Source organism: Periplaneta americana, chromosome 9 (genome assembly GCF_040183065.1).
Source record: "Periplaneta americana isolate PAMFEO1 chromosome 9, P.americana_PAMFEO1_priV1, whole genome shotgun sequence".
NCBI lineage: Eukaryota > Metazoa > Arthropoda > Insecta > Blattodea > Blattidae > Periplaneta > Periplaneta americana.
In genome coordinates, this window is record NC_091125.1 from 106,629,576 (window position 1) to 106,657,046 (window position 27,471).

The 27,471-nt window shown below is 37.5% G+C and overlaps 1 protein-coding gene across 2 annotated transcripts in view; it reads left to right on the forward strand.

The window, feature by feature from the left end:
* kkv (hyaluronan synthase-like protein kkv) overlaps positions 1 to 27,471 on the forward strand; it is a 217,316-nt gene that overhangs the window by 135,282 nt on the left and 54,563 nt on the right. For both annotated transcript variants that reach the window (XM_069835543.1, XM_069835542.1), the window contains exons 3-11: positions 597 to 841; positions 4,835 to 5,128; positions 8,810 to 9,022; positions 13,372 to 13,571; positions 17,900 to 18,047; positions 21,459 to 21,661; positions 23,698 to 23,886; positions 25,300 to 25,564; positions 27,003 to 27,265. In XM_069835543.1, the coding sequence (XP_069691644.1) occupies positions 597 to 841; positions 4,835 to 5,128; positions 8,810 to 9,022; positions 13,372 to 13,571; positions 17,900 to 18,047; positions 21,459 to 21,661; positions 23,698 to 23,886; positions 25,300 to 25,564; positions 27,003 to 27,265 (2,020 nt within the window). The remainder of the gene's footprint in view (positions 1 to 596; positions 842 to 4,834; positions 5,129 to 8,809; positions 9,023 to 13,371; positions 13,572 to 17,899; positions 18,048 to 21,458; positions 21,662 to 23,697; positions 23,887 to 25,299; positions 25,565 to 27,002; positions 27,266 to 27,471) is intronic.

The window sequence follows — 27,471 nt, forward strand, 5'->3', positions numbered from 1 at the left end:
GAGAATTATTACACGATACAAACAACGCGAGGAATATTGAAATGCTTGTAACAGCGTTTTGAACATCAAATCTCACTAAAGCCTAGGTTTTTCTGAACAGACGCATGCGAAATTGAACAGCAACAGAAATGACCTCGAGCACTCTACATGTTTACAGTTAAAGCCTTGGTTTTTCTGAACCGACGCATGCGACGTGCGAGATGCGAGGCCCGCCTCGCACAAATCCGGACTACACGAGAGATAGTGAGTGGTTTCTATGGCTGCGGGGTTCGCAGACCTCTCACTATGTTTCGTGTAGTCCGGATTTGTGCGAGGCGGGCCTCGCATCTCGCACGTCGCATGCGTCGGTTCAGAAAAACCAAGACTTTAACGGTAAACATGTAGAGTGCTCGAGATCATTTCTGTTGCTGTTCAATTTCGAGGTATTGTTACTTAATATTGCTCATAATTGTGTACAATGTTTGAGCTATTTATTTTCTAAGAAGAAGAATATTATTATAATATGTCATTGAAATTACAATTATGACACGAAAAGTTTGAATCTAAGATCTGAGAGGATTCTTTTAAAATTAAATTACATTTGTTGTCTGTTTTAGCCAACGGACAGTTCAAGAAACAAAAGGATGGGATGTGTTCGAAGATCCTCCGCCGAAGTCGGACAGCGGCTCCATGGCGAACCAGAAGTGTTTGGACATCACCGTCAAGATGCTCAAGGTCGTCGCCTATCTTCTCACTTTCGTCATCGTGCTCAGCTCTGGTGTTATTGCAAAGGGAACAATGCTCTTTATGACGTCACAGCTACGCAAGGAACGGGTCATCCCTTACTGCAACCGTGATATAGGTAAGAAATCACATTCTTGAGATCCGTCAAACGGAACTGACTGGATTTCCTCACTTCGCAAACTCCAATTTTGATACAAGACTCATGTAAGCGGAATGTAAATTCTCCTCAAACTACACAGATCGTTAGTTAGAGTGTAGGATTTTCATGCTGCAGTTCCGCATCTCAGTGAAATTTATTTTAGGTAAATACTGTGTTACGGATAGTTTTCTCTCGATACTTCCGTTTATGCTGTCATTTCTTGTCATTTCTTCTTGCTTAACGATCATGGTATAAAAGGCTCTTAGGGAGACAACCAAAACGATAGGAGACCACCAGATCTAATAATAGCATATGTAGGACCGTTTGTTTATGGACGACACACGTATACGCTACATAGACTCTTCATATTATAAGTTGTCTTGGTAGTACAGAGTGAACGCGTTTTTTAGTGGTGTTGCGCGCATCGTAAAGTGATGCGTAAGAAACGGGCTATTGGTGGGGAAGCGAGGTAGCTTATTTCTAAATCTGTTAAATTCTGTGAATCAGAGAAAACACAATGAGATTTGGTGTGGCATACGGGAAACAACAGTCGTTGCGACTTTTTTCATCAAAGATAATCTCACTGCTGAAAGATACAAGTGCGTGCTTGAAGAGATTGTTTTCCCGAGCAACCTGAATGAAGAAGGGAATTTTCCCGACACGTTTCTACAAAATAGTGCCCCACCCAATTACTATGAGCAAGTTTGTTCATAGTTAGACGAACAGTTTCCAGGAAAGTGGGTAGGTCGTCAAGGTCTGTTGAATGACCACTATGATCACCATACTTCACTTTTACTTGTAAGGACATTTAAAGGCCGTTGTGTGCGCTGAAAAAATTAATAACGTGGACCACCGTAAATAAAGGATAACAGAAGCCTTGTGACGAATTACCTCCACCACACTAACACAAGTTTTACGCAACTGAAAGCATCGAATTGAGGCATGCATTCAAGCAGATGATTCTCATATTGAGCATGTACTGTAACTATTCCGATGCCTAGTTCTATACATCGGTGAAAGTATAATTATTATTTCTAGTCTTGCTTTTTTATGTCTTGAAGTCGTTTACATAGGTGATGTGACAGACGATAATGCCACATCCAATGGATTATTATTATTACGAATATTATTATTAGCAGTAAACTAGTAGTAGTAGTAGTAGTAGTAGTAGTAGTAGTAGTAGTAGTAGTAGTAGTAGTAGTAGTAGTAGTAGTAGTAGTATAGTATTAAAGTTGTAAGACATGGCTATATTTTGCTCATGAACATGTGTGTTCAGAATGTCAACTAACTAGACATCGGTAAAGGCGTTTCTTAGCCATTTAATCATAACGTAAAGCCACTTTTTAGGAAAATACAAAGCAAACATAGCAAGGGATATAGAACTATTGTAAGGGGTATAAATATCCATATTACTTGCCTGAAGTAAAACTAGTCACGCTGTACATCTTATCTCAGAAGCCAGAAGGAAGTAAGGCCGCTCTTTCGATTTGATTGATTGGTTCTCTTAATAAATAACTAGCTGAAAGCACCCGGGTTTTCCTTTCTGCTTATATTTTTAATTAAACTGGTTATTAAATTTTCGGAAATCTCGGAAACCTAACTATACACAACCAAAACGAATTGTCTTTACTAAGCTTTCCTCGCCCATAAAGATGATTCTTTACTTAACGTCACTTACATGAATTAATGAACTCCTTAGCCAAATGCCTGCCAGGGTTAACTCAATTTAAAACAGTTGTAAATCAGGCACCGAAAAGAAAACATTTCATCATGTGCCTGACGTTAAAATGTTGTTTTAAATTTATTTATTTATTTATTTATTTATTTGTCTATTTATTTATTTTATTTATTTATTCTGGTGTAGTTAAGGCCATTAGGCCTTCTCTTCCGCACCGCCAGAAATACAAATAAAGTAATAGAAAAATCAAACTATAAACAAAGTAAAACCCAACGAAAATATAATTCCTTCTCCTCTTTCTGATCAGTTTCAGCATTGAATCAATATATACATATATAATTTAATTTATATTGGAAGATTTTTTTACCTATTGAACGCTGTACACCCACTTATATCATATCCAGTTTTTTTTATATAACTTGAAACTATATCTCATAAATTCAGAACATATTATATTAATTCTAATTTTACACACAAAATACAGATACAATATAAACTCGCAATACGTCATTTTTTAACATAAAGACTAATATTCTGAGAAACGTATAGGCCAACCGGTATTTTAGAAATTAAGAGATTTTTATTTCCACAACGCTTAACATACTAAATTTGCAACGTGAATAACAATATTTTGAGAATTAATACAATTTTATTATCAGTGGGCTTATGTACATTCACATACTACATTAGCAACATGACAAAAGTATCATTGAATTGCTTATTGATATGTGTAATTTTTTTTTTCAATTCTTTGTATAAAATATAGTTGAGGATGTGAAAAACACGCAGTTTTTAAGTTAATGTCTGCAACTTTGAGGGACTGTCCTTGAGCTTCATTTTAATATGGCCATTACAAATGCTAGTGGCATTGAAATTGCAGTTGCTTAAAATTGAATGAGTATCCTAGCAATACGTGGAATAAAAACATCTTTTATTTTTGCAGTTAATATTGCCAATTCTATTACGTTTCGTATGAGTTTTTCACACCAATTTTTATTCGTGCATAATTTTGGTGGGTCAGTATTTCGCAATAGTACTATTGGTTATTCAATATTAAGTAAATTATGTGGTAGCAATCCTTGTAGTTTCAAAGAATTCTAGAATTCAGTTGTATAAAACAGTTTGCTCACTATCTACAAAACTACATCGAGGAATTCATAATACGGTCCTGGACTGCGTAAAGATACTTATTGCATGAATTATCTAGTTTTAGCCTTAATGATATGTAACAACAATGTAATTTAATTTCGTGTTAAAATTTCCATGGCCTCGTGAAAGTCGATGTTGAATATAACAGACAATAATAAAAAACAATTGACTGTAGAAGATTTTGCGTTTTAATATTATACATGAAGATTTGATCTATTTATTTTTATTTTTTATAATTTTAATGAATTCAACTTCCATTTGCACAATTTTAATGTAGCCTATGTTCTTCTCCTGGTTATGAAGATTAAATGTGCAAACTTTGGCACATATCGGTCAAAGCGTGTAGATTTGTATAGAGAACATACACATACATACATACATACATACATACATACATACATACATACATACATACATACATACATACATACATACATACATACATACATACATACATACCCACATTCAATTTTATATATTAAGATATCCCGAAGTGATATGAAACGTGACATTTATTATTTAACTTAAATTACAAGTATCCGAGTTTAATTTCATGTACCTTGCTTCTTTTTGCCAGGAATAGACAGAGAAATTTTCACACAACATTGTCACTTACTTCTTTCGAATATCGAAAAGTATTCGCAATATTCAATCCTGCAATTCGGGAGTACAAACATTAAACAAGCATAAAATCTTATACATGAATTAACCACAACCTAAAAATCCACCCATTAGCTCCTACTTCCGTTTGCCTTTTTGGAACAAGACTTTCAGCATCAGCTTGCCATTGTTGATCATATACTGTCATAGTCACATTATAATTAATTCAAAATTAATTTTCAGCTTTCAAGTGTACTTATTCTGCAACTCATAACGTTTCTCCTGCGGGAGATGTTTTGCCAGACGATTTGCTGCATGTAACAGGATAATTGCATGTTGTCAATACCGGGCGTTGTCAGCTGAGCTTAAAATGATCTGCTGAGATTTTTGCGCTGTCAGAATTGAGTGATGTCAATAGATACTCTTGTAATTGAATTACTGAACACATATAATTACGGAGAGGGTGTGACCTTAAGCTTGGTGTAACATCACATTATACAAGACAGGTCTTCAGGCAGATCTTCAATGTGGAATTGTTTACACAGGTCGGGAGAAGCAGTTCGTGACGCAGCTGCCCGAAGTGGAGAGGATCGCGTGGCTCTGGTGCCTGCTGATAGCGTACCTGGTGCCTGAGCTAGGTACGCTCATCCGCTCCATCAGGATCTGCTTCTTCAAGTCCTGCACCAAGCCTACAGCGAAGGAGTTCTTCGCCGTGTTCCTTAGCGAGACCCTGCACACCGTGGGCCTCGCAATCTTGGTCTTCGTCATCTTGCCTGATCTTGACGTCGTCAAGGGCGCCATGCTTACAAACTGTGTGTGCTTCGTTCCTGGCCTCCTAGGTAAGAGAGGTTACTTCAATGCGTTCCCATTTGTTCGGTCACAAATTAATTCTTTATCCACTGTTCAGCACAATTAAGACTGAATCTTAGATTGCTACATCCTTCCAAAGATGCTCTCAGAATGTCAAACACAGTTCTTGAAGAGAAAAAACGGTGTCACTGAGATAATACATTTTCTCAGTGGTACATAAATATGTTCACTTCGTAATGTCCATAACTTGTATATCCGCTCCGTTACTTAGATATCCAAATGAGGTCCACAGTAAAGAAGTCCAAATAATTGAATGTTCATGATTCCTGTAGTCCAAAAAATAAAACGGTAATTGTAAAAGGTCCAATAGATACAATATCCATTTTTGAGTACGGTCATTAATAGTGCATTGCTGTGGAGTAACGGTTAGCATATCTGATCGTGAACCAAGCGAACCCAGGTTCAAATCCTGGTTGGGACGAGTTTCCTGGTTGGGTTTTTTCCGAGGTTTCCCCCTCAACCAAATGAAGCAGAATTGCTGGGTGACTTTCGATGTAGAACCTCTGACTCATTTTGCCTTCACTAAATTCAATTTCATCTATCATCTTTCAATAGTTTCAGGTCGATCGATGTAATATCGTGATCTTCATACAGAGGGCATCATTCTGAGGAGGCTACAGAACTCTCAGGGGTATGAAGGGGCGTTCATCGCGGACTCTTTCGGACCGGGTGTTGTATAGCTTAATCAATAGATGACATCAAATAGGGGAATCACAATACTTACAATAACGCGATTTTATGGTCAACATAGGATGTGACAGGCTATAGTACCGTGATTTGCATATAGATGGCATCGATCTGAAGATGCTGCTGAACTGTCTGGGGGACGGAGTGGCGTTCATCGCAGACTCCGTTGAACCTAGATATTGTGCAGCTGAATCGATGGATGGCATCAAACAGTGAATTACGATACTTACAGTAATGCGGTTGTGCAGACTTTAAACAAACATTGTTATCTAAGAAGGTCAGAACGTATGACTTTTTGATGGAATGTTATTTATTTGGTTATTTAACGACGCTGTATCAACTACTCGGTTATTTAGCGTCGATGGGATTGATGATAGCGAGATGGTATTTGGCGAGAGAGGCCGAAGATTCGTCATAGACTACCTACCATTTCCTTTACGGTTGGGGAAATCCTCGGAAAATACCCACTCGGGTAACCAGCCCAAGTAGGAATCGAACCCACGATCGAGTGCAAATTTCAGATCGGCAGGCAAGCGTCTCAGCCGACTGAGCTATGCCAGTGGCTACTTTTTAATGGAATGTGTAACATTTTGATGAAAGATAATCAGCTGTGTACGAGTAATGGTAATTTTCTTATTCTTTTGTTTTTCTTTTAAAGAACTCATTAAATTTCGAAATTTACGCGTGGCGTGTGACAATTTGACTCTGAAATCTATTGTGCCAACCTTCAACGGCTTTTGTAGTGCGTTGTTGATCTGTCGAAACTTGTTCATGAACATTCCATATATCAGGTCCGAATCTAGGTGGCCTCGATTTTCATCTCCTGGCTTGTGTTCCCCTCATATATACGTTCTTTCTATGTATAACGCTAATTCCATTAGGCTACATCGGATTCAACGATATTTACAAGCTTATTAAATTCGTTAATACGTCATTATATCACAATCATCATCATAATTTTATCACTTGAGGTTTACATTCATATTCTATTTCGAATTCAGTTTTTCTTCTGCAACATGGATGATCAGACTCCTTCCCGTTTTTATTTATATGGGAATTTCTTTACGTACCGCTGAAAGTTAATTTAGGCCTAAGGCACGGATGTAGTTTATCTCGCATCCTCTTTGATTTATTTGATTTATAAACCTATATTATTAAAATAAAAAAATGGAAATTAACACAGTCCGAAAATATTCACATGAGAAATAATAAAAAATGTAGTACTATTTGCAAACGGTCAGGTACTCTTGGCAAAAACCGTAAGTGAGCTACAAAAAAATATTACAAAATTAATTGAAATATTAAAATTATACAACATAAAAATATCTACCACCAAAACAAAGAGAATAGCTCTGGAAGGAAAATATATGAGATGAGCGAAAATAGTGATAGACGATAATGTAATAGAACAAACTAGTTCGTTTAAATAATTTGGATATATGTCAATTTAAAAAAAAAACTTACAAAATAAAATAAAATTAATGTCTGTATATAAATATATTTAGGGAGAAGTATCAGAAATGAAGTTAACTTAAGATTTCATTAGACAATATCAAAAGCAACTTTACAGTATACTAGTGAAACCACTGTGGAGTAACGGTTAGGAATTTCCAGACCGTGAAAAAAGCTGGCCTGGGTTCAAATCCTGGTTGGGACAAGTTACCTGGTTGAGATTCTATCCCGGCTTTTCCCTCAACTCATGAAGAGCAAATTCTGGGTACTTTTTGTATCTGGACTCCTGGACTCATTTTGCTGGCATTATCACCTTTATCTCACTCACACGCTAGATAACCACAATAGTTGATAAAGCCTAGTAAAATCACTAATTAAAAACATAGGTAGACCTAATAAGGAAAGAAGAAAATAAATTTCTGAAAGGGATTCGTGGGGTCATGATTAGGTTTTTAACTAAGAGATAAGTGAAAAATTAATACCATCTAAGAAATCAATCACATACGAAATGAATGAAAGATATACAGCAATATTAAAATAAATTGTATAATCATAGGAGAAATACATTCTTATCAAAAGAAACTGTATAATCATGTTGTAAAAATGTTCCCTGAACGACTGCCATGGCAAGTACATTCTTATAATCCAAAGGAAAGAAGAGACATTGGAGTCTGAGAAAAAGAAGAAGAAGTATTTCTTCACTATTCACTTAATTTAGGTCATTCGTAAATTGAATGCAGTATTTCTGTGTTTTGTCTTTTCTGAGAAACAATAGTCGTCTTTATTTTTCTTGATATTTTCTTTCATCCATTCCTGTTCAGTTTTTGCTACCGATATTTTTTTGTTCAGAAATGATCTGTTACAGCCATTAATATAGCCATATTGAGCGAGGTGCTCATGTATTCCGCACGGTACTCGCATTCGGGAGGTCCGCGGTTCAAATCCCCGGGCCGACTAACCTCACTGTGGTTTTTTCAGTGGTTTTCCACAGTTACATAGGGTTTGAATTTTCATTGCCACTGTCAATTTCCCTTTCTTTTCTCTGCAGAAAAAGAATTGAGGTCTCATCTCATATTCATCTTCATCATCTCATTCCAAAGGCATAGTCAGGTCATGACGCATGTTTCCATACGCTTGCAGGAAGAGGGTTCTCACCGAAACCGTCTCTGGGTTCCAAGTCTTTCGCAATATTTCTGCCAGGATTCATTTTTAAGAGCACTTCAGAGGGCGCTTCGACAGCTTAGAAGGGCTGTGCTGCTTGGTCACCTTGGAAATATGAACTTAAGTCGGGGGTGTAGGTGGGCAATTGGGTGAGCGGGTGAGGGGTCTCATGCGGCCGCTGGGCTGTACACCTCATTCTCATTCATCCCATAATTCAGGGTGCACAATAGGCCACTGTCGAGCCGACGTGCTGAAGGGTCGTCCCTAACCTAGTCAATACTACTATCACTACTAATATAGCCATAACAGATGAATTCCTTGCAGTTACCATGTATTTGTGTGTGATTCAGGCATGCTGACGAGGAGCCACGAGGAGTCGAAGAGGTTCTTCAAAGTGATAGTGGACTTGGTAGCTCTGGCTGCCCAGGCCACGGGCTTTGTTGTGTGGCCTCTTCTGGAGGGTAGAGAGAAACCAGAGCTGTGGCTTATTCCTTTTACCGTGGTCCTCATATCTTGCGGCTGGTGGGAGAACTACGTCAACATTCCGAAGGACTCGCACACAAGTAAGTCTCCAGGGAAAGCGTAACAACAAACGCTCCTAGTACCTTATTAGTAGGGCTAGGATTTTGATGACCTATAAAACATGAAAAAATGTCCTAAATACAATGCATTTATGCCTTAAAAATCTTACAAAAATGCCCTTAAAATTCCCTAAAAATTGATCTTACAGTCTAAGATTGGCTTAGTAGGAAAAGTAGGTTTGTGCTGCTTAATATTTAGACTAGTAATTAAATTAAATTCTAGTGCCAACATTCAAGTTTATTTAATTTTACATAATTTGTTCTAAGTAGTACACTTTAATCAATTATTTTACCTGATGTAGTTTCCAAGTAGTCTACCACAAGGCCAAACTTATTCGGAACTAGCAGGTATAGAGGAGTCTATATTGAAGGTTGGTTGGACTGATCAATTACATGGGGTGTACTACGTTAAAATGCCAATATTTGTGTAGAAAAACGTTCAAAATATTATACAAAATATTGGATATTAATGGGCAAAATATGTAGAGAAAATATCGAAGGAAATAAACATTATTTTACATTAACCTTAAGTACTTGCGTCAGGTCTATATGACTCGAGTGTTTTTTCCCCCTCTGTTTTCTTTGTTGGAGGATAATATGAAGAATGCCGATATTGTGTAATTTCTTCTATTGTTGAAGTCTTTGAAACGGTCTGGCTGTAGTCTATCATTTAGCGCCAACAGCTGTTTATATATTGCGATTTGACCCGATGCGAGTACTTAAGGGTTAATAATAGGGATTTATGGCCAAAACTAAATAAAAATGCCAAAAAAAATGACCGAATAAAACAAAAAATGCTCTTATGAGTTGAAACAGGCAAAGAATGAAAAAAAAAATGCCCTAACAAATATGTTTTAAAACACTCAGTTTATCACATAACATATAAATACTAAAGCAGCAATGTTTCTGGCTTACTAGAAAAAAGATGCAATTTCATCAAAATCCTAGCCCTACTTATTAGTAATTCCTCTATTTCTAGGCTAGTAATAAGTATTCTTTCCCTACAGTCGACAATCGTCACATGAGCTCTTAAATGCTTTTCACACAGTTATTTTTCGCGCAAGATTTAATGTCAACCTTGATTAAATTGAGCGCCATTCGCAATACAAAGTGGAAGATGTTCAATGACAGTCCGACAGTCAGAGAGGACGAATCCTTAGCATTGCATGAATGGGAAAGTTCTCTACTATTTTATTCCTTTGCGCCTAGATTTTCCACATATAATTCTTTCACATGATAAATCTTTCAAATACATTAAGACATACACATTTTATAAACGGCTTTACAATAAAGTTCTCAGTTTCAAGAAATAATTTTCATAATTTTTCTGTCATGTTTACGATTTAAGAGTGTTTTAATAATAAATTCATACTTTAAATTTAATAATGGATGTTTGACAAATCTGTTACCGAAATATAGTCCCGTGCTTCACCTAAGGTCTGAGTTCCATAGGACATAGACAGTAGAGCGTTTTGCAGAGCGGGACACGCATCAGTGTTCGTTTACATCCTTTTCCCTCACTACTTCGAAGAGGAGGTGCAAGTACTGCGATGTTGCAATTTTTTTCTACAAGCGAAAAGGATAAACTAGTGACATACACCCTTTGACATGGAAAATGGTCGCTCTCCTGTATCGTGAATTTGTTTGAGTGTCCTTCGAGATAACGCACGATGCACACGTAGAAAAAATAATCATCGAGGATGAAGTGAAGTCGTAGTAGCAACGTATTTGTATGTGAGGAAACGACATATTCCCTACGAAGTCCTTATGGCTTAGCGGTAGAGCTCTTTCTTCTCGTTCCAAAGACCGAAATTCGAATATATGTATGTTTGAAATTTTAAAATATTTTTTATGTATTAGCATGCAGCTTACTTACTGGCTTTTAAGGAACCCCGATGTTCATTGCCGCCCTCACATAAGCCCGCCATTGGTCCCTATCCTGAGCAAGGTTATTCCATTCTCTATCATCAAATCCCACCTCCCTCAAATCCATTTTAATATTATCTTCCCATCTACGTCTCGGCTTCCCTCAAAACCTTATTCCTTTGCTGTGGTCTGCCAGAGAATCAGTCCCATTCCGAGGCTTATTTGAAGGATTCGTAACAAGCTGTTTTTTACGGTGATGGGTTGTTAGCCCTTCGCCCAACCCCCAATCTGGAGGACCACCCCTCATCGGCTGTCCGCAACTGCTTATTCAATATATTCACAGCTACCCTCCATATCTGGAGGCCGTCTCCTCGATCCGCAACCTGAGGACGTGCCATGCCGTAGTGATAGGGACCCACAATACATGGAGCATGCAACTTATTAGCTTTAATTTAAATTTAAGTTTCCAACTCTGTAATTTAACTTAAATACAATAGCACTATTTAAGCATTATAAGTATTAATTTTATAGGAACGTCCTTATTTCAAAATACCCGATAAAATAGAGTAAAAGTAGAAAAAAAAAATATGAATTACTTTACTTTATTCGAGGCTCGAATTTATGACAGCAATAGACCTAGTCATGCAATTCATCACTTAATACACAAGTGATGAATAAGAAACAATGGTTAGACCAACGTCGAATTTCTAAGGAAGGAAATGGTTCAGAAGAACTGTTTTTTTCCCCCATGGTTTAGGTTTAAATGTTATTTACTGTATACGTTTTACCGAAATTAATTTATTTATAAAATAAATTGAGATGGGTAATAAATATAATTAATTTTGTGTTTTGTATTGGTACGCGCGCATATACTGATCACAAGGTAAGATCTGGACACTACCAGCCATGTTATCTATCCGATTATGAACTAAAAATAATTGAAATAATATGAGGCCTATAAAAAGAAATATAATTTTTTTTCAGGTAAGAGTGTTTCGAACTCCGGAACTACTACTTATAAAACAAGCGTTTCACCACTCGTACACAATATATCTATTCATGCCTACCGTGTTTGAATGAAATATACGATTTTCCTTCCGCAAGTACTGCATGCTCAGTAGTTGCAATGGAAGGTTTAAGGAACCACTATTAATATTTTATTAATTTTTGGGAAAAAGGCTCTTTATTTCATATTAAATGCTTATTTTTATTTATACTTGTTATGTAACAATGCAGATTATCTTTTCTCTTTCTTTCTTTTTATGAGATTACAGTTTCAATTCTGTAACTGGAGTTCTTGGTGTAAAATTATTCAGTTTACCTGTCATAAATTATCAATTAGTGAAATCATAATTCATTAAAATCAGTAATAAGTGTTTAAAAGATTAAATATTTCTTTCAAATAAAGTGAATTGGAACTCAAGATCTATTATTACAAGCCATGCGTTTTAACCACTACGACCTACCTATAGATAATGTCTTCAGATATGACACAATATATTATTTAATCCACCACGGTAGCTCAGTACTACCGCGTTGGGCTTATAAGCCAGGGATCAAATCACGGCCGATCTATTCTGAATTTATAACTTGTGTCGGGCATATCAGTGGTCAAGGCAACACAGGAATTTATCTCCGGACACTCCGGTTCCCCTGTGACATCCCAACGTTTCTCCATCATTATTATATCATTCACTACGAGTGCACCACCAGTGGTGCACTCTGGATAGTCTCTGACGAAGTAAGTGATGTACAGTTCTCGGTACTACTGTTATCAATGATCCACCCTTGTAGAGTGGGACGAATGACAGCAAGTTAAGGATCCTGACTTTACACAAAAATTTAATATTACTTTTAAAATATCAGTATGAAGCATAAACGTATTTTAATTGTAAATTATTCTACATGAGAGAACACTTCCCTGCTTTCTTCATTCCTCTCCTCCTTCCTTCGCCATTTTCTTCCTTAATTCTCTCATTGATTTTTGCGTTTCTTTTCGTCTTCCTCTACCCTTGCTGTTTCCTTTCCTTCTTTCTGTCTTTCCTGATATTTTACTTTCTCTTATCTTTCATTCCTTCTCTTTCCTTCATCTTTTATTTATGTCTTCTTTTTCTTTCCCTGTCTTTCTTTTCACCACCTTTCTTATTTATTTACTTTTTTGCTTCTCACATTATTTCTACTTTCCTTTTTGCCATTCTTTCTTCTTTCCCTAGTCATTTTCTTTTGCCTTAATGTACTTCTATAACATTTCCTTTTTTTTTTAGTTGTCCATCAACTTAATGACAGTACTAGATAAAAAAAAAACATAGTTAATACTAACCTAAGCAGACTTCACCACTTGCTCTCATTTCAATTTCTCAGTCTTCAATCCGCTGAGCTCTGTAAAGCAACACTAGACACCTCGAATGAAGATATCCTTTGTTCATGTGGATAGTCTGTTCAAGACCGTGCTTTTATTGTTGCAGAGTACATCAGAAACCTACGAAAGTTCATGCAGAGGCTGAGGGACACGAGATATTTCACCTACACCTTCATCTCACTCTGGAAGATGCTGTGCTTTTTCTGCTGCTTGCTGCTCATTCTCTTCCTCAAGGGAGAAAGCGTTCCTAACTTCTTCATTCTCTTTACTGACGCCTTTTCAGCTCGACAGATAGTTGTCACAGAGGTAAGTAATTAGACTTTAACTTCTTGTGTAGTGTTGCTTAACACCAAATTAAGAGATATAAATTTGTTTCAATGCATTATATTTGAATCAGACACACACTTTCTCAAATAAATGACGACTTTTTTCGAAAGATCTGTGGCAGATCTTGTGACTTTTTTTTTTCTTTTTATTTTCATTCCACAATTCTGTCATTAATACCGCATCATAAGTCATCGTCTCGAAATACTTACTTCACTTCGTAAGGGTAGTAAATTAATTAATTAATTAATTAATTAATTAATTAATAATAATAATAATAATAATAATCCGTGGCGCTACAGGCCATGAAGGACCTAGAACGACCAGCTGGCTGCTGGCCTCACGTTCATATACCGAAGCAGACGTGGATGATTATCAATGGATGATCAGAATGGAGGTATCGTGTGGTTAGCACGATGATCCCCCCAGCCATTATAGCTGGCTTTCTCAACTGAATTTCGCTACCTATCGTAGCTCCCCAAGTGTATCACGATGCTGGGTGGACACCGGTCCCATACACTGGCCGAAATTTCATGAGAAAATTTCTTCCCCTATGAGGACTCGAACCGACTCGAACCAGCGCGCATTCCGTAACGCGAGTCTTAGGCAGGATGCCTTAGATCGCGATGTCACGGCGCGGGACAATAAATAAATACCTATGTAATATATAACAGTCTAAAATTCAACACCATTACAAATGTTTATTAGAATCCAAATGAATCAGAATACTGTATGTTCACACAAAATGAGAACAAATGGAAAAAGAAATGCAAACGAGATTAATAAACGGCCCAAGTCTTATAGAAGAAAATAATAAGAAAGAAGGATCTGTTGGTATGTACATAATAGTATATAGACCAAAAATTGAATATAAGAGATGGGAAGTCAGAAACAAAGAAATTTTTAAGATATCGACAAAGCATCGAAGATATTAAAAAGCTCTAGACTTGAAGAATTAGTTGGATATTTTGAGACAAGTGAAAAGACATATGAGGGGATAGCAGAACAGCAACAGGGCAGGCTCGCCCAAGATGTTAAAAATCTGGGTAGCGAGTAGGGCAAAGTGACGCCGCTGTCCTCGCAAGAGAAGGGATCCCAGCCCTTGCGCTGTGCTAGTGACACTCGAGTAAGCTCGCCCTCAAGTACTCAAGGCAACATGCGAAAACCAAGCCTTCGTTTTGCAGAAGGCTTTAAGGGGTTAGGTAGAGCTTACAGCAGTAACATTTTTGGAAATATTCGACATTTTTTTCCTCCATTACTGTATCTTGTAAAATAATGAAAATTGGTGTGTGTGTAAAAAACAGTCCTACTATATGAAACAAATATTTTTCCGTTTCAAAATAATTATTTATATATATTTTTTAATTCAAAATGGAGGCAGTTTACTGTGCAGTGATAAAGCCTCATAACTCATAAACTTGTTATGTTTTTCATGTTCTCTCTTTTTATTTTATTGCTGAAACTCATGTTTACAATATCATGCTCTTTCAACTACATTCCTTAGTAAATAATATTTTTGTTATTTTGTGTTAGAAGAAAATACTGGTATTTGTCCATTTTTTAAATGAATTTATTTTTTATCAGACAATCTATCAAAGGTAGAGAAGTGATCTTGCATCATATTGTAGATATGACAAGCATAAATACACACAAAAAAACTTCATCACAGAAAGTTGGATAGTTTTTGAGTTATGTGGGAAATGCTTCATCGCTGCACAGTGAACATAATTTTGAAAAAAAAAATGTAAATAATATTTTTCAAATCGTAAAAATATTTTCTTCATATAGCAGAGGGACAGTGTTTTACACATATGTTACTAATTTTCATTATTGTACAAGATACAGCAATGGAGGAAAAAAAAAATGTTGAATATTTCCAAAATTTTATTGCTGTAACCCCTTAATTTGGAAGATGTAGGTCCGTAGAACATTTTGTTTAATGGATCATCCCGACATTTGTCTTATTGCCTTAGGAAAACCACGGTCTAATATCTAAAAAAGAGTTGATTAAATTATTGAGATAAGAACATTAAAGAGACAGAAATCACAAGTTTAAGATACTAGACAGAATTGCCTGAATTTTAATTTTACGGTACCGAGTTTTTACTCTCAAAGACTGTAACAACACTGAAATATAGTGAAAGAGAGAAAAGTATCACAGTATTACCGGTACTAATAACACTGATAAACAAGTGGTAGATATCTGACGTGATGTTTACTGTTTGTAATGCAGTTTTTCATGCTGATTTCAAATCTGAAAACCGTTTTGCTCTATCACGTCAGGTTTTGAAATTATCGACGAAAATTTATTTTTACATGGAACACTGTCGAATTTTTTTGTCATTTTTCGTTATTTTTAATGTAAAGCTGAAAATTTTCGTCGTTTGTGTTCTGTTGCATTAATATACTTTCATTTGTTTCATTTTTACTTATTTTCATTGACAATGACAGTGGACGGTGAATATTATGTCATCCAGAGGTTGTAGAAATTCACCATAAGTTTTTTTTCTACGTGTGCGGCTATGTAATAAAGAAATCCCATCGGAAGACTTTTACGCCATTTGCGAAGAAAGCACATGAACTATACTTTGATTCGAAGGTGGATAGTAGTAAGTTGTAGGCACCACAGTTCATCTGTTCGACCTGTGCATGCAACTTGCGCGGTTGGTTAAATAAGAAAAAGAAGAACAACCATCTGGTATTTGGAGTTCCTATGATATGGCGTGAATGAAGCAACCACATCACAGACTGTTATTTCCGTTTGGCAAACGTCACTTCCCCTCCAAAACTCGTGCAACTGTAAAGTGACCTGACGTTTCTTCAGTTTCTAAACCAATTCCACATGATCCCATCACTTGTCCAATACCAACAGCATCTGCAGAATACACAGTTACTGAAGAAACGCAAGAAGAATGTCCTCTTTCATCTCCTGCTAACGCTCAGACTCTGATTACTACCAACCTGGAGAAGATATTCATTTGATGAATAATGTTAAACTTATACGGGATCATGCGATCTCATACGGAACCTGGCATTAACGAAATGTCAAGTTGAACTGCTCGGTACGTCTTAAAGAATTTAATTTCCTTGCACAACGAATTCACAGTTTCGGCACAGACACAAACAACTTGTGAAGTTCTTTGCAATGAGTGACACTATTTGCTACTCCACGGACGTTCAAGGTCTTATGTCAAGTCTCCGGGTGGAACACAGCATTGAAACATGGCGACTGTTCATAGACTCATAAGATAGGTGTGAAGGCAGTATTATTACACAACGGAAACAGAATATTCTACGCACCTGAAAGGGACGTACGAAACCATATCTCTACTTCTTAAAAAAAAATACGCTATCGCAAGTATAATTGGCGTATATGTGGTGATTTAAAAGTTATCACAATTCTCATGGAAATGCAGACAGGGTACACCAAGTACTGCTACTTCATCTGCGAGTGGAACAGCAGAGACAGAAATAACCACTATATAAAGAAAAATTGGCCAGTCACAAATAAGGAAGATCATTGCTGACAGCCACTTCCAAGACTTACTGGGTGATACTCAAAGAGATGCATGAGTGGCATTGAAGTCAGTCTTAGCCAATTTCCTTGCAAATAATAAATCGACTATGTGAATGTTGTTCTGAAGTGCATCAGTGTGTACAGACAGCTAGGTTGCAACACGTCCCTCAAAATACATATCCTCGCCTCACATCTTGATTTCTTCCCCGAACCTAGGTTCAGTCAGCGACGAACATGGTGAACGTTTTCATTAAGACATCTCGGTGATTGAGTCACGCTATCAGGGTCGATGGGAGTGCAGCGATGTTGGCTGACTACTGCTGGACGCTTGAGCGCGACATGACAAATGCTCAGCACAAATGAAATTCTACAGCCAAGTAATTCAAACAAAAAAAACACACCTTAAATTAAGAAAGTATATTCTATGTATGTACATATGTATTTTACATGTGTATTATGCCTTCAACTATGTTACTATTATAATTATGTGCCTTGTGGCCCATTTGCACCATTTTCTTAGCTAAAGCCATGTTCATTATTACTCCATGTAGCAATCAATGCTCTACTGGAATTCCTGTCTGTGAGTTGTTAAACATAATGGCTGATGTCGTATATCTCAAGAACGGTGGGTAATAGAGACAAATGGTTTGCATATTCGGAATCAGCATGTTCCATTTGTCTTATAACGCTTGTTGGATACCAAGATATCCACCGAAAGTGTTTTTTTATTATTCAGTGAATCTTTCGTTATAATCTCAAATATTTATCTCTCACAAATGAATTTCTGTTGCAGATCAAACCGGTAGTGAGTGGAACGACTCTTCCGGATTTGTCGGACGTGACCCCTACTGGAGACACCGTGGACATAGAGGCGTGGTACAACACTGCCGTCTACGTGCTTATAATACAGATACTGGCTGCCTATCTCTGCTACATCTTCGGTAAATTCACATCTAAAATATTTACAACCTTATTTTAAAACATGAAATTGGAGTTCTAATTCATTTATTTCATTGCCAATATTCCTTGATCGTTAATTTATTACTGATCCTCGAGATGGTTTCGTGGCCTAGTTAAGCCTGGTAATTTTAATTTAAAAATCTATAATGACATTTGTGGCGGACGAATTTTTCCCGTGGTTATTCTGCTTCCTCATGATAGGCAGTACCATTCCCGTCAATCTCCATTCCTTTCTCATATTCACAACATTTGTCCTATTATTGTTTGACGAAATAATAAGAAAGCTGATCTAGAGGCATGTGAGGATGCCTGCATGAAACCTGGGTACACAGCGAACCTTAGTACGGTCATTGAATGAAACCTGTGTACACAGCGAACCTTAGCACGGTCATTGAATGAAACCTGGGTACACAGCGAACCTTAGCACGGTCATTGCATGAAACCTGGGTACACAGCGAACCCTAGCACGGTCATTGAATGAAACCTGTGTACACAGCGAACCTTAGCACGGTCATTGAATGAAACCTGGGTACACAGCGAACCTTAGCACGGTCATTGCATGAAACCTGGGTATACAGCGAACCTTAGCACGGTCATTGCATGAAACCTGGGTACACAGCGAACCTTAACACGGTCATTGAATGAAACCTGGGTACACAGCGAACCTTAGCACGGTCATTGCATGAAACCTGGGTACACAGCGAACCTTAGCACGGTCATTGAATGAAACCTGGGTACACAGCGAACCTTAACACGGTCATTGTATGAAACCTGGGTACACACCGAACTTTAGCACGGTCATTGAATGAAACCTGTGTACACAGCGAACCTTAGCACGGTCATTGACTGAAACCTGGATACACAGCGAACCTTAGCACGGTCATTGAATGAAACCTGGGTACACAGCGAACCTTAGCACGGTCATTGAATGAAACCTGGGTACACAGCGAACCTTAGCACGGTCATTGTATGAAACCTGTGTACACAGCGAACCTTAGCACGGTCATTGAATCAAACCTGTGTACACAGCGAACCTTAACACGGTCATTGAATGAAACCTGGGTACACAGCGAACCTTAGCACGGTCATTGAATGAAACCTGGGTACACAGTGAACCTTAACACGGTCATTGCATGAAACCTGGGTACACAGCGAACCTTAACACGGTCATTGAATGAAACCTGTGTACACAGCGAACCTTAGCACGGTCACTGAATGAAACCTGGGTACACAGCGAACCTTAACACGGTCATTGTATGAAACCTGGGTACACAGCGAACCTTAGCACGGTCATTGAATGAAACCTGGGTACACAGCGAACCTTAGCAAGGTCATTGCATGAAACCTGGGTACACAGCGAACCTTAACACGGTCATTGTATGAAACCTGGGTACACAGCGAACCTTAACACGGTCATTGCATGAAACCTGTGTACACAGCGAACCTCAACACGGTCATTGCATGAAACCTGGGTACACAGCGAACCTTAGCACGGTCATTGAATGAAACCTGTGTACACAGCGAACCTTAACACGGTCATTGCATGAAACCTGGGTACACAGCGAACCTTAACACGGTCATTGAATGAAACCTGTGTACACAGCGAACCTTAGAACGGTCATTGAATGAAACCTGTGTACACAGCGAACCTTAGCACGGTCATTGAATGAAACCTGGGTACATAGCGAACCTTAGCACGGTCATTGAATGAAACCTGTGTACACAGCGAACCTTAGCACGGTCATTGAATGAAACCTGGGTGCACAGCGAACCTTAGCAAGGTCATTGCATGAAACCTGGGTACACAGCGAATCTTAACACGGTCATTGCATGAAACCTGAGTACACAGCGAACCTTACCACGGTCATTGCATGAAACCTGGGTACACAGCGAACCTTAGCACGGTCAATGCATGAAACCTGGGTACACAGCGAACCTTAACACGGTCATTGCATGAAACCTGGGTACACAGCAAACCTTAGCACGGTCATTGCATGAAACCTGGGTACACAGCGAACCTTAGCACGGTCATTGAATGAAACCTGGGTACACAGCGAACCTTAGCACGGTCAATTAGATGAGAATGCGCCAGGGGTTAGAGCAATAGATGACTATGAAGGGCTTAGCGTTAGGTAGTTCACCTTCCTCCTTTTATGGCACTAATAATATTCTATTATTTTCACAGTTTATAATTGTTTGCTTGAAGTTTTACGAGTTGTTATGTACTTGTGTTTTTCTAACTTTGTAGTTTTATCTCCAATTCCTTTGTAAACACAATAAATGAGAATAGATCGCAAGCTTATCATGCTGCAGACTCGGATCGTTGATTGAAATGTTACTCGTTATGGTCACTTTCAAAGGATTTTTCCAGAATTCTTTTGTTTCGCTCTATCTTAAAAGTTAATTTCCCTAACGTGGTCAAATTTACCGTGCCTTTTTTTCACGTTTAATTTCATACAAAATATGGCGAAGGATGTCATAATGGCGTCGGTGATGCTGAATGTAAATCTTCAGCCGATTACCGCTTCCTCTGCCAAACGATCATGACCAAATACTGGTGACAGTCGGGAACACTCAGTTAGCAAGACATGCTATTATACGGGATCATTCGAGAACTACCCCAGCCATCTCCTCGCCATTCCCGAGTCTGCACTTCTCATACGTAAACAATGATGATACTGAGAAGATTTATTAGGCCTACAGTTCACTCTAAGCAGAGGCAGTTTAAAAATTAAAAAGAACAATTTTCTTTTGATAAATATGATCCTTCAAAAAGTAAATATGCTACTTCTTTCAGAATTTCACATTCTAAATGGGTAAATCTAGCAGTCTTCTTAGACTTTTCAAATAGGCGACATATGAATTCTTCTCGAGAGCCACTTAGTTTTTAAATGCTTTTTGAACAGACGATGTAGGCCTATAATTATTTCAATGATTATTAGGAGAAAAATTCACTCCGGCACCAGGTATCGAACCCGGGTCCTTGATTCTAGCGCTCTAACCACTGATTTATGCCGAAGTTCAATCCACAGCACCGGATCGAATCCCTCTCCTCTAGAGTTTTTCCCTTTGTGGCCTTATTCCATGTTCGACATATATGTTGACATATTATATTAAGTCAACTGACATTATTCAAGGAGCGCACTCAATTGAGTGACTTGGTGGCCGGGATTACACAGTATATGGACTGTTGAACGAAGAATCTACGTAAAAATTAATTTTGTGGTTCTTTTTTCTAATAATCATTGTTACCATAACATATAAATTCTGTAGGACCAAAAAAAAATTGATCTTTACGTAGTCTGTAATTGTTTGTTCATACTGTACATTGAAGCAGATATCCCCATATTAAATTTCACACAATTCTGAAAGAATTATTAATCTCTTCACAGGAAAATTCGCTTGTAAGATCCTGATCCAAGGCTTCAGCTACGCCTTCCCTGTGAACCTCACGATCCCAGTTGCCATCTCCTTGCTGATAGCTGCTTGCGGCCTGAGGAACGGCGACCCGTGCTTCTTCCACAACATCATACCTGATTACTTGTTCTTCGAATCGCCGCCTGTTTATTTTCTTAACGACTTCATTACTAGACAGGTCAGTATATAAAATAACTTTACCAGTAAAAGGTAAAAGGTAAAAGGTAAAGGTATCCCCGTAACATGCCATGAAGGCACTTGGGGGGGCATGGAGGTAGAGCCCCATGCTTTCCACTAGAATGAGGTGGTGTGGTCGGCACCACGCTCTGACCGCCTTTTACCCCCGGGAAAGACCCGGTACTTAATTTTATGGGAGGCTGAGTGAACCTCGGGGCCGTTCTGAAAGTTTGGCAACGAGAAAAAATCCTGTCACCATCTGGGATCGAACCCCGGACATTCCAGTCCGTAGCCAGCTGCTCTACCAACTGAGCTACCCGGGTAATTTATTATGAACAAAGATGTTACTTGAATGAAGCGAGTTCCAGATAGAACTTGGTCTATTTTTTTTCTAAAACATTGACCAATCATGATATAATTGTTATCATATGGAACATTATAAGAACTTCTAAAAATAAAAGGCACGACAAGGATACTCTCATTAATCTACGTAAAGATTGATTTTTTTCTACCTCATTTACTTTTTTTATAAATGTTTTTAAAACTGAAATATATTAATTAAATTTATGTTAAAAACATGGGTTCTTTAGGAACATATTTCTCAGAAACTACTTGAGCTAGGAGGCTGAAATGTTGCATATTCCTATTTAATATGGTAATGAAAAATCATGGCAAATTTTCACATTGTTATCAAAATTATCATAGATTTTACAGCCAGAAAAGTATAAAAAAATATGAATACCCTTTTTCAGAATGGAAAATATTTTTTTACATTATACGAATATTCATATTGTGATGAGAATGGCGGTAAATATAGTCAACTGCATTGGAAATACGCCTGAATTTTTAGGAACCTGTAATGCAAAGTTTCTGAGAAAAATGTTCCTAAGGTACATACGTATGTTTTTAACTTAAATTTAATTAATATTTTTCAGGTTTAAATTATTTATAAAGTAAAATATATGAGGCAGAAAGATAATCTAAAAACCAAAATATAGTTGCTAATATTGTGTATTTGGTGTAAAAATTATAAATTGATAGATTTAAAAGTTAATTATTAGCAAAATTTCTTCACTTATACACAACAGCCATACGCTCAGACTACGCAGTTCCCTTAAAGCTTTGAAGGACCAAGAGAAGAGTTTCAGAACATAATTAACAATATATTTTTTATATTCATGCCTTCTACTCAATTGATGAAAATTGTTCATGCTTGTAAATAGAATTAATCTGCTTACTATGTATTGTATAACTTTTGACTTGTTCCACATCTGAAAGCTACAATGTTGATATAAGATCTATGGAATACAATAAATGAAATTAAATAAATAATAACAACATAATTTTCTAAATGAAACATATTCTTTTCCAGAACGATTTACTTATTTGCTGGTAGTGGTTTTACATTTTTAATTTTTTTTTTATAAATGAGGACATTTAATCAAAGTAAAATTTTAATGGCAAGCAGAGTAATTACCTCATGCCTCCATGTTCATTATATTATACCAGTGCACTCCATTTAAACCAGCTACCCAGCTTTGAAGTCGTTAGCCCTGTGAATTTACAGTAAATTTATTTCCACTGTATAAACATTTTTGGGTTTTATTAAAATATTTACCGTAATTTATTAATGGTGTTCTACATCTGTTTCAGAATATTAATAAATCTTACCAGCAGAATGCGTTGAATTGTAGTTCGAGAATGATTCGTCAGCTGTTTCTCCTTCAGACTCGTCTGCAATGACGCTGTTTTCTGGAATTTCCTGACTCTCCAATATCACTGTCCATACTAATACGAATTATTTTATCGCCTTGCTTTTCAATTAACTCATCTTTTTCCAAGTATCGGTCAGCTACCTTTCTGCTTTCTATTAATCATACTAATGAGAATACGTTGGCCATGCATTTATTTTTCAGCATTCCACAATACATTACTTTATCTGAAATTGGCGCAAAGTCAATTCTGATTCATATTTCATCAATTTTAAGTCAAATCTTTATCTCTTTTCTATATTTTTAATATATATTTTGTACACAGCAAGCGTGGGTGTGGTTGCTATGGCTTCTTTCTCAAACGTGGATCACACTTCATATCTGGACGCCGAAAGCAGAGCGTCTGGCCACTACGGAGAGATTATTCGTTCTGCCCATGTACGACTCGCTCCTCATTGACCAGTCGCTGGGACTCAACAGACGCTGTGACGACGAGGCTGAAGTCAAGTCTGAGGTATGAATCTTAATCCCATCATTAAATGTTCAGAAAGACTACAAACTACAGACTTTTCCCGGAAGAACGTGCAATACTTCAGAAAAATGCTGTTTTGAGTAAACTACGTAGATTTAGCCTACTATATTTATATCCGAAATGAGCAATTGTGGAGTGAATTGCAGAAAAATTGGGCCATCTTGTAATTTTATGTACTGTAGCACGACACAGAAGTGGTGTTCAGTTATACGTCTTCTACAGTTGACGTGGGAATGACCACCAAAATTGAAAGATTTGACTCCGCTTGACTTCTTTCTAGAGAGTCACATTATGGTCTTTGTGTATGAAACGAGGTTGAAATCAAATAATAGGTCAGCACAGTAGATTAGGGAAATGCATAGCAGCTGAAGGAAGTTACTTCGAAGAGATTATACAAATTATAAAACAGTACAAGTCCTTATTTTAATGTAATATTGAAATCATAACATTTAATAGGCATAATTCGGTGTCACGCACTTAAATGTAGTGTCTCATCATCATCATCGTCCTCTTATCGTGTCCTTCATTCGGAAGATTGATTCCAAATTTTCCTCTAATTTTCTCTATCCCTTCATGTTTTTCCTCTGTATATTTCTTCCTATTTGTAATTCCCTTTGTGTAGGCTTATTTTAATTTTGTCTATCCATTTTCCCGTGGTCTTCATTGGTCGCTTTGCTTTCATCTCCAGATTTAACATTCTTTTATATTTTCCATTTCTTGCATGTACCCGAACCATATGAGCCTACTTCTGTCTAAGTCTGTTATGAATTGTTTCTATATTTATACCTGTATTAAGTTATATATTATACTCTGTATAAGTGTAGTATACTATACTATACTTCAATTCATACATGGTTATCATACATATCATCTTGGGGACCAATTGAGGAGAATACTGTGCATGCAAGTTAACTGAATGCTGGAGTATAAGCTTTTGTATAGCTGCAAGAGCGGCACATGTACACAACAGACTATTTAGGGAGGAACACTATGAAATAAACAACAGTTTGTTCACCATGACACACATCGTTTCTACCATATATACCATATACTTTTCGGGTACTATTTCGGTCGAGAGCGATACATTTTTAATTGCGGTAGAATTCCTGAAGTGGCATTCCTAAAAATGGAAGTATATAATCAGAATCTTCGTATATAGTATATGTATGCCAAGTAATGAAACTCTGATCAAAATTTCCGACTATATGTTTCTCGTCCATCAATTTACCTGATTCATGAATAGATGTCTCTGCTAAGGTGACAATGCAGAGGCGTCTAGAAAAAAAATTGAAAATTGGAACGAAGCAAGTGTTCAAAGACTGAAGTTTTAAAGGAATCATCACTATAAATGATAAATACTTATATGTATCATTAAAGAAGAAAATTTATGTTTAGGAATTGGCTGACATCGGTAATGAACATGACGACGACTACGAGAGCATCTCGGGTCACTCTACATCAAACGGAGCGCCCAAAAACGTGGTGAAGTCCTCGGACCACATCACGAGAATCTATTCATGCGCGACAATGTGGCACGAGACACGCGAAGAGATGATGGAGATGCTCAAGTCCATTCTGCGCATGGACGAAGACCAGTCTGCGCGCAGAGTTGCGCAGAAGTACCTGCGCGTGGTTGATCCGGACTACTACGAGTTCGAGAGTAAGTACACATCTAACTTTACAACGTTTCTATTTTTTATTTCTGTATTCACGACGCCATTTTAGGGAAGATAATGGCTATTCCCCCACTGTCGAATATTCAGAATCAATTTCATCGTTACGTATTTATACTACAAAAATCACGAGTGTAGATAATAGAAAAAAAGTTTCAATGGTTCGTAAAGTTAAATGACGAACCGTGATAATGACGATCATAATAGTAATTGTTTTCTCTGCTATCAACCTTAATAATTACAGTGGATTACGAGAAAAAAAATAAAACGTTGGGAATTAACGCAGGAAAACCATGTTCAGCAAGATCTTCAACCAGCTTAAGTTGTACTATCTCTCACTGGAATTCTGGACCTGTGTCTTTGGCGTTGAAAAGTAGTGCACTAGTCAATTATTATTATTATTATTATTATTATTATTATTATTATTTATTTATTTATTTATTTATTTATTTATTTATTTAACCTGGTAGAGATAAGGCCATCAGGTCTACTTTTGTAGACCAAGAATGATACTGGGAGAGCATTTCGCGGAATTCTTCTCTTGAGATGAAATAAATTGTCCACTATTATTATTATTATTATTATTATTATTATTATTATTATTATTATTATTATTATTATAAGTCCTAGCTCATTTAATTAGAAAATTGAGACAAGGAAATATGTCCGTAAATTATAATTAAATTTTCCAGATTTCTAAAAATGCTGCTTCACAAGACTGACTCGCTGTTCTAAACTGAACTGGCTCTCTTCAAAGGCTCCTCGCTTTTTGTTAGTTAAACCATACTTCCCGAACCTTCGACCCTGGAAGTTTCTGTTTCTGGACGATTCTCGGTCTCCCCATCAATCAGACTCCAGACTTCTTTACGTCTGTCGCAGTCGGTTTTCTCCCCCTCACCCCTCGCCAAGCGCCACGCAGCCTCCTCCCGCCCCCTCCCTTCTGCCGGACGCGCACGAAGCTCCCCGAAGCGGCCAGGCACGACGAGAATATTCGGCCTGCCGCCACATTGCTCCCTCCTTAGCACTGTCCCAGTCTCGATGATGGTTGGACACTACCTTCCGCAGGTGCTCTTCCACGGTTTTGATGTAGCGTTCCACCATGCCGTCGGACTGTGGGTGGAGGGAAGTGGTCCTAGTTTTATGCACCCCCAGACGATCGAACAATATTCGGCCTGCCGCCACAATAATTATAATGCAAGAAAATATTCATTTTCTAGCTGTTTTAGTGGATTTTAACTGCACTCAAATCGTGATCTATTTCTGTCTTATATAGACACAAATGGACATGAAAACGGCATACAGTAAATAGTAAAATTATACAAAACGCAAGAATATTGAGAAAAAGAATAACTTGGCCATATAATTTGCAAAACGTAATCTTACCACTTTACAAAATACCACACTAATTATTCTATCTGTCTGCAGCGCACATTTTCTTCGACGACGCTTTCGAGATCAGTGACGAAAACGACGACGACAATGTAGTGAACCGATTCGTCAAGCTGCTCGTGGCCACGATAGACGAGGCGGCGTCCCTCGTGCACGAGACGGAGATTCACGTGAAGCCTCCCAAGAAATACCCCACGCCATACGGAGGCCGTCTTGTGTGGACCCTACCCGGAAAGACCAAGATGATCGCCCACCTCAAGGACAAGAGCAAGATCCGACACAGGAAGCGCTGGAGCCAGGTGCGATTATTAGAGTCCATGAGCGGTAAAATGTACATTACGCAACAAAGACTCTCACTTCTTAATGATTCGTACAGCCTCTACCACAGGAATCTTAACCTGTGATATGTAGACTCTCAGGAGATGTACTGCACGGTTCTTGAGGACGGGAATATGAAATTCTTTAAAGTGCCCTAGGACCGAGTTTTTATAAAAAAAAATGGTCA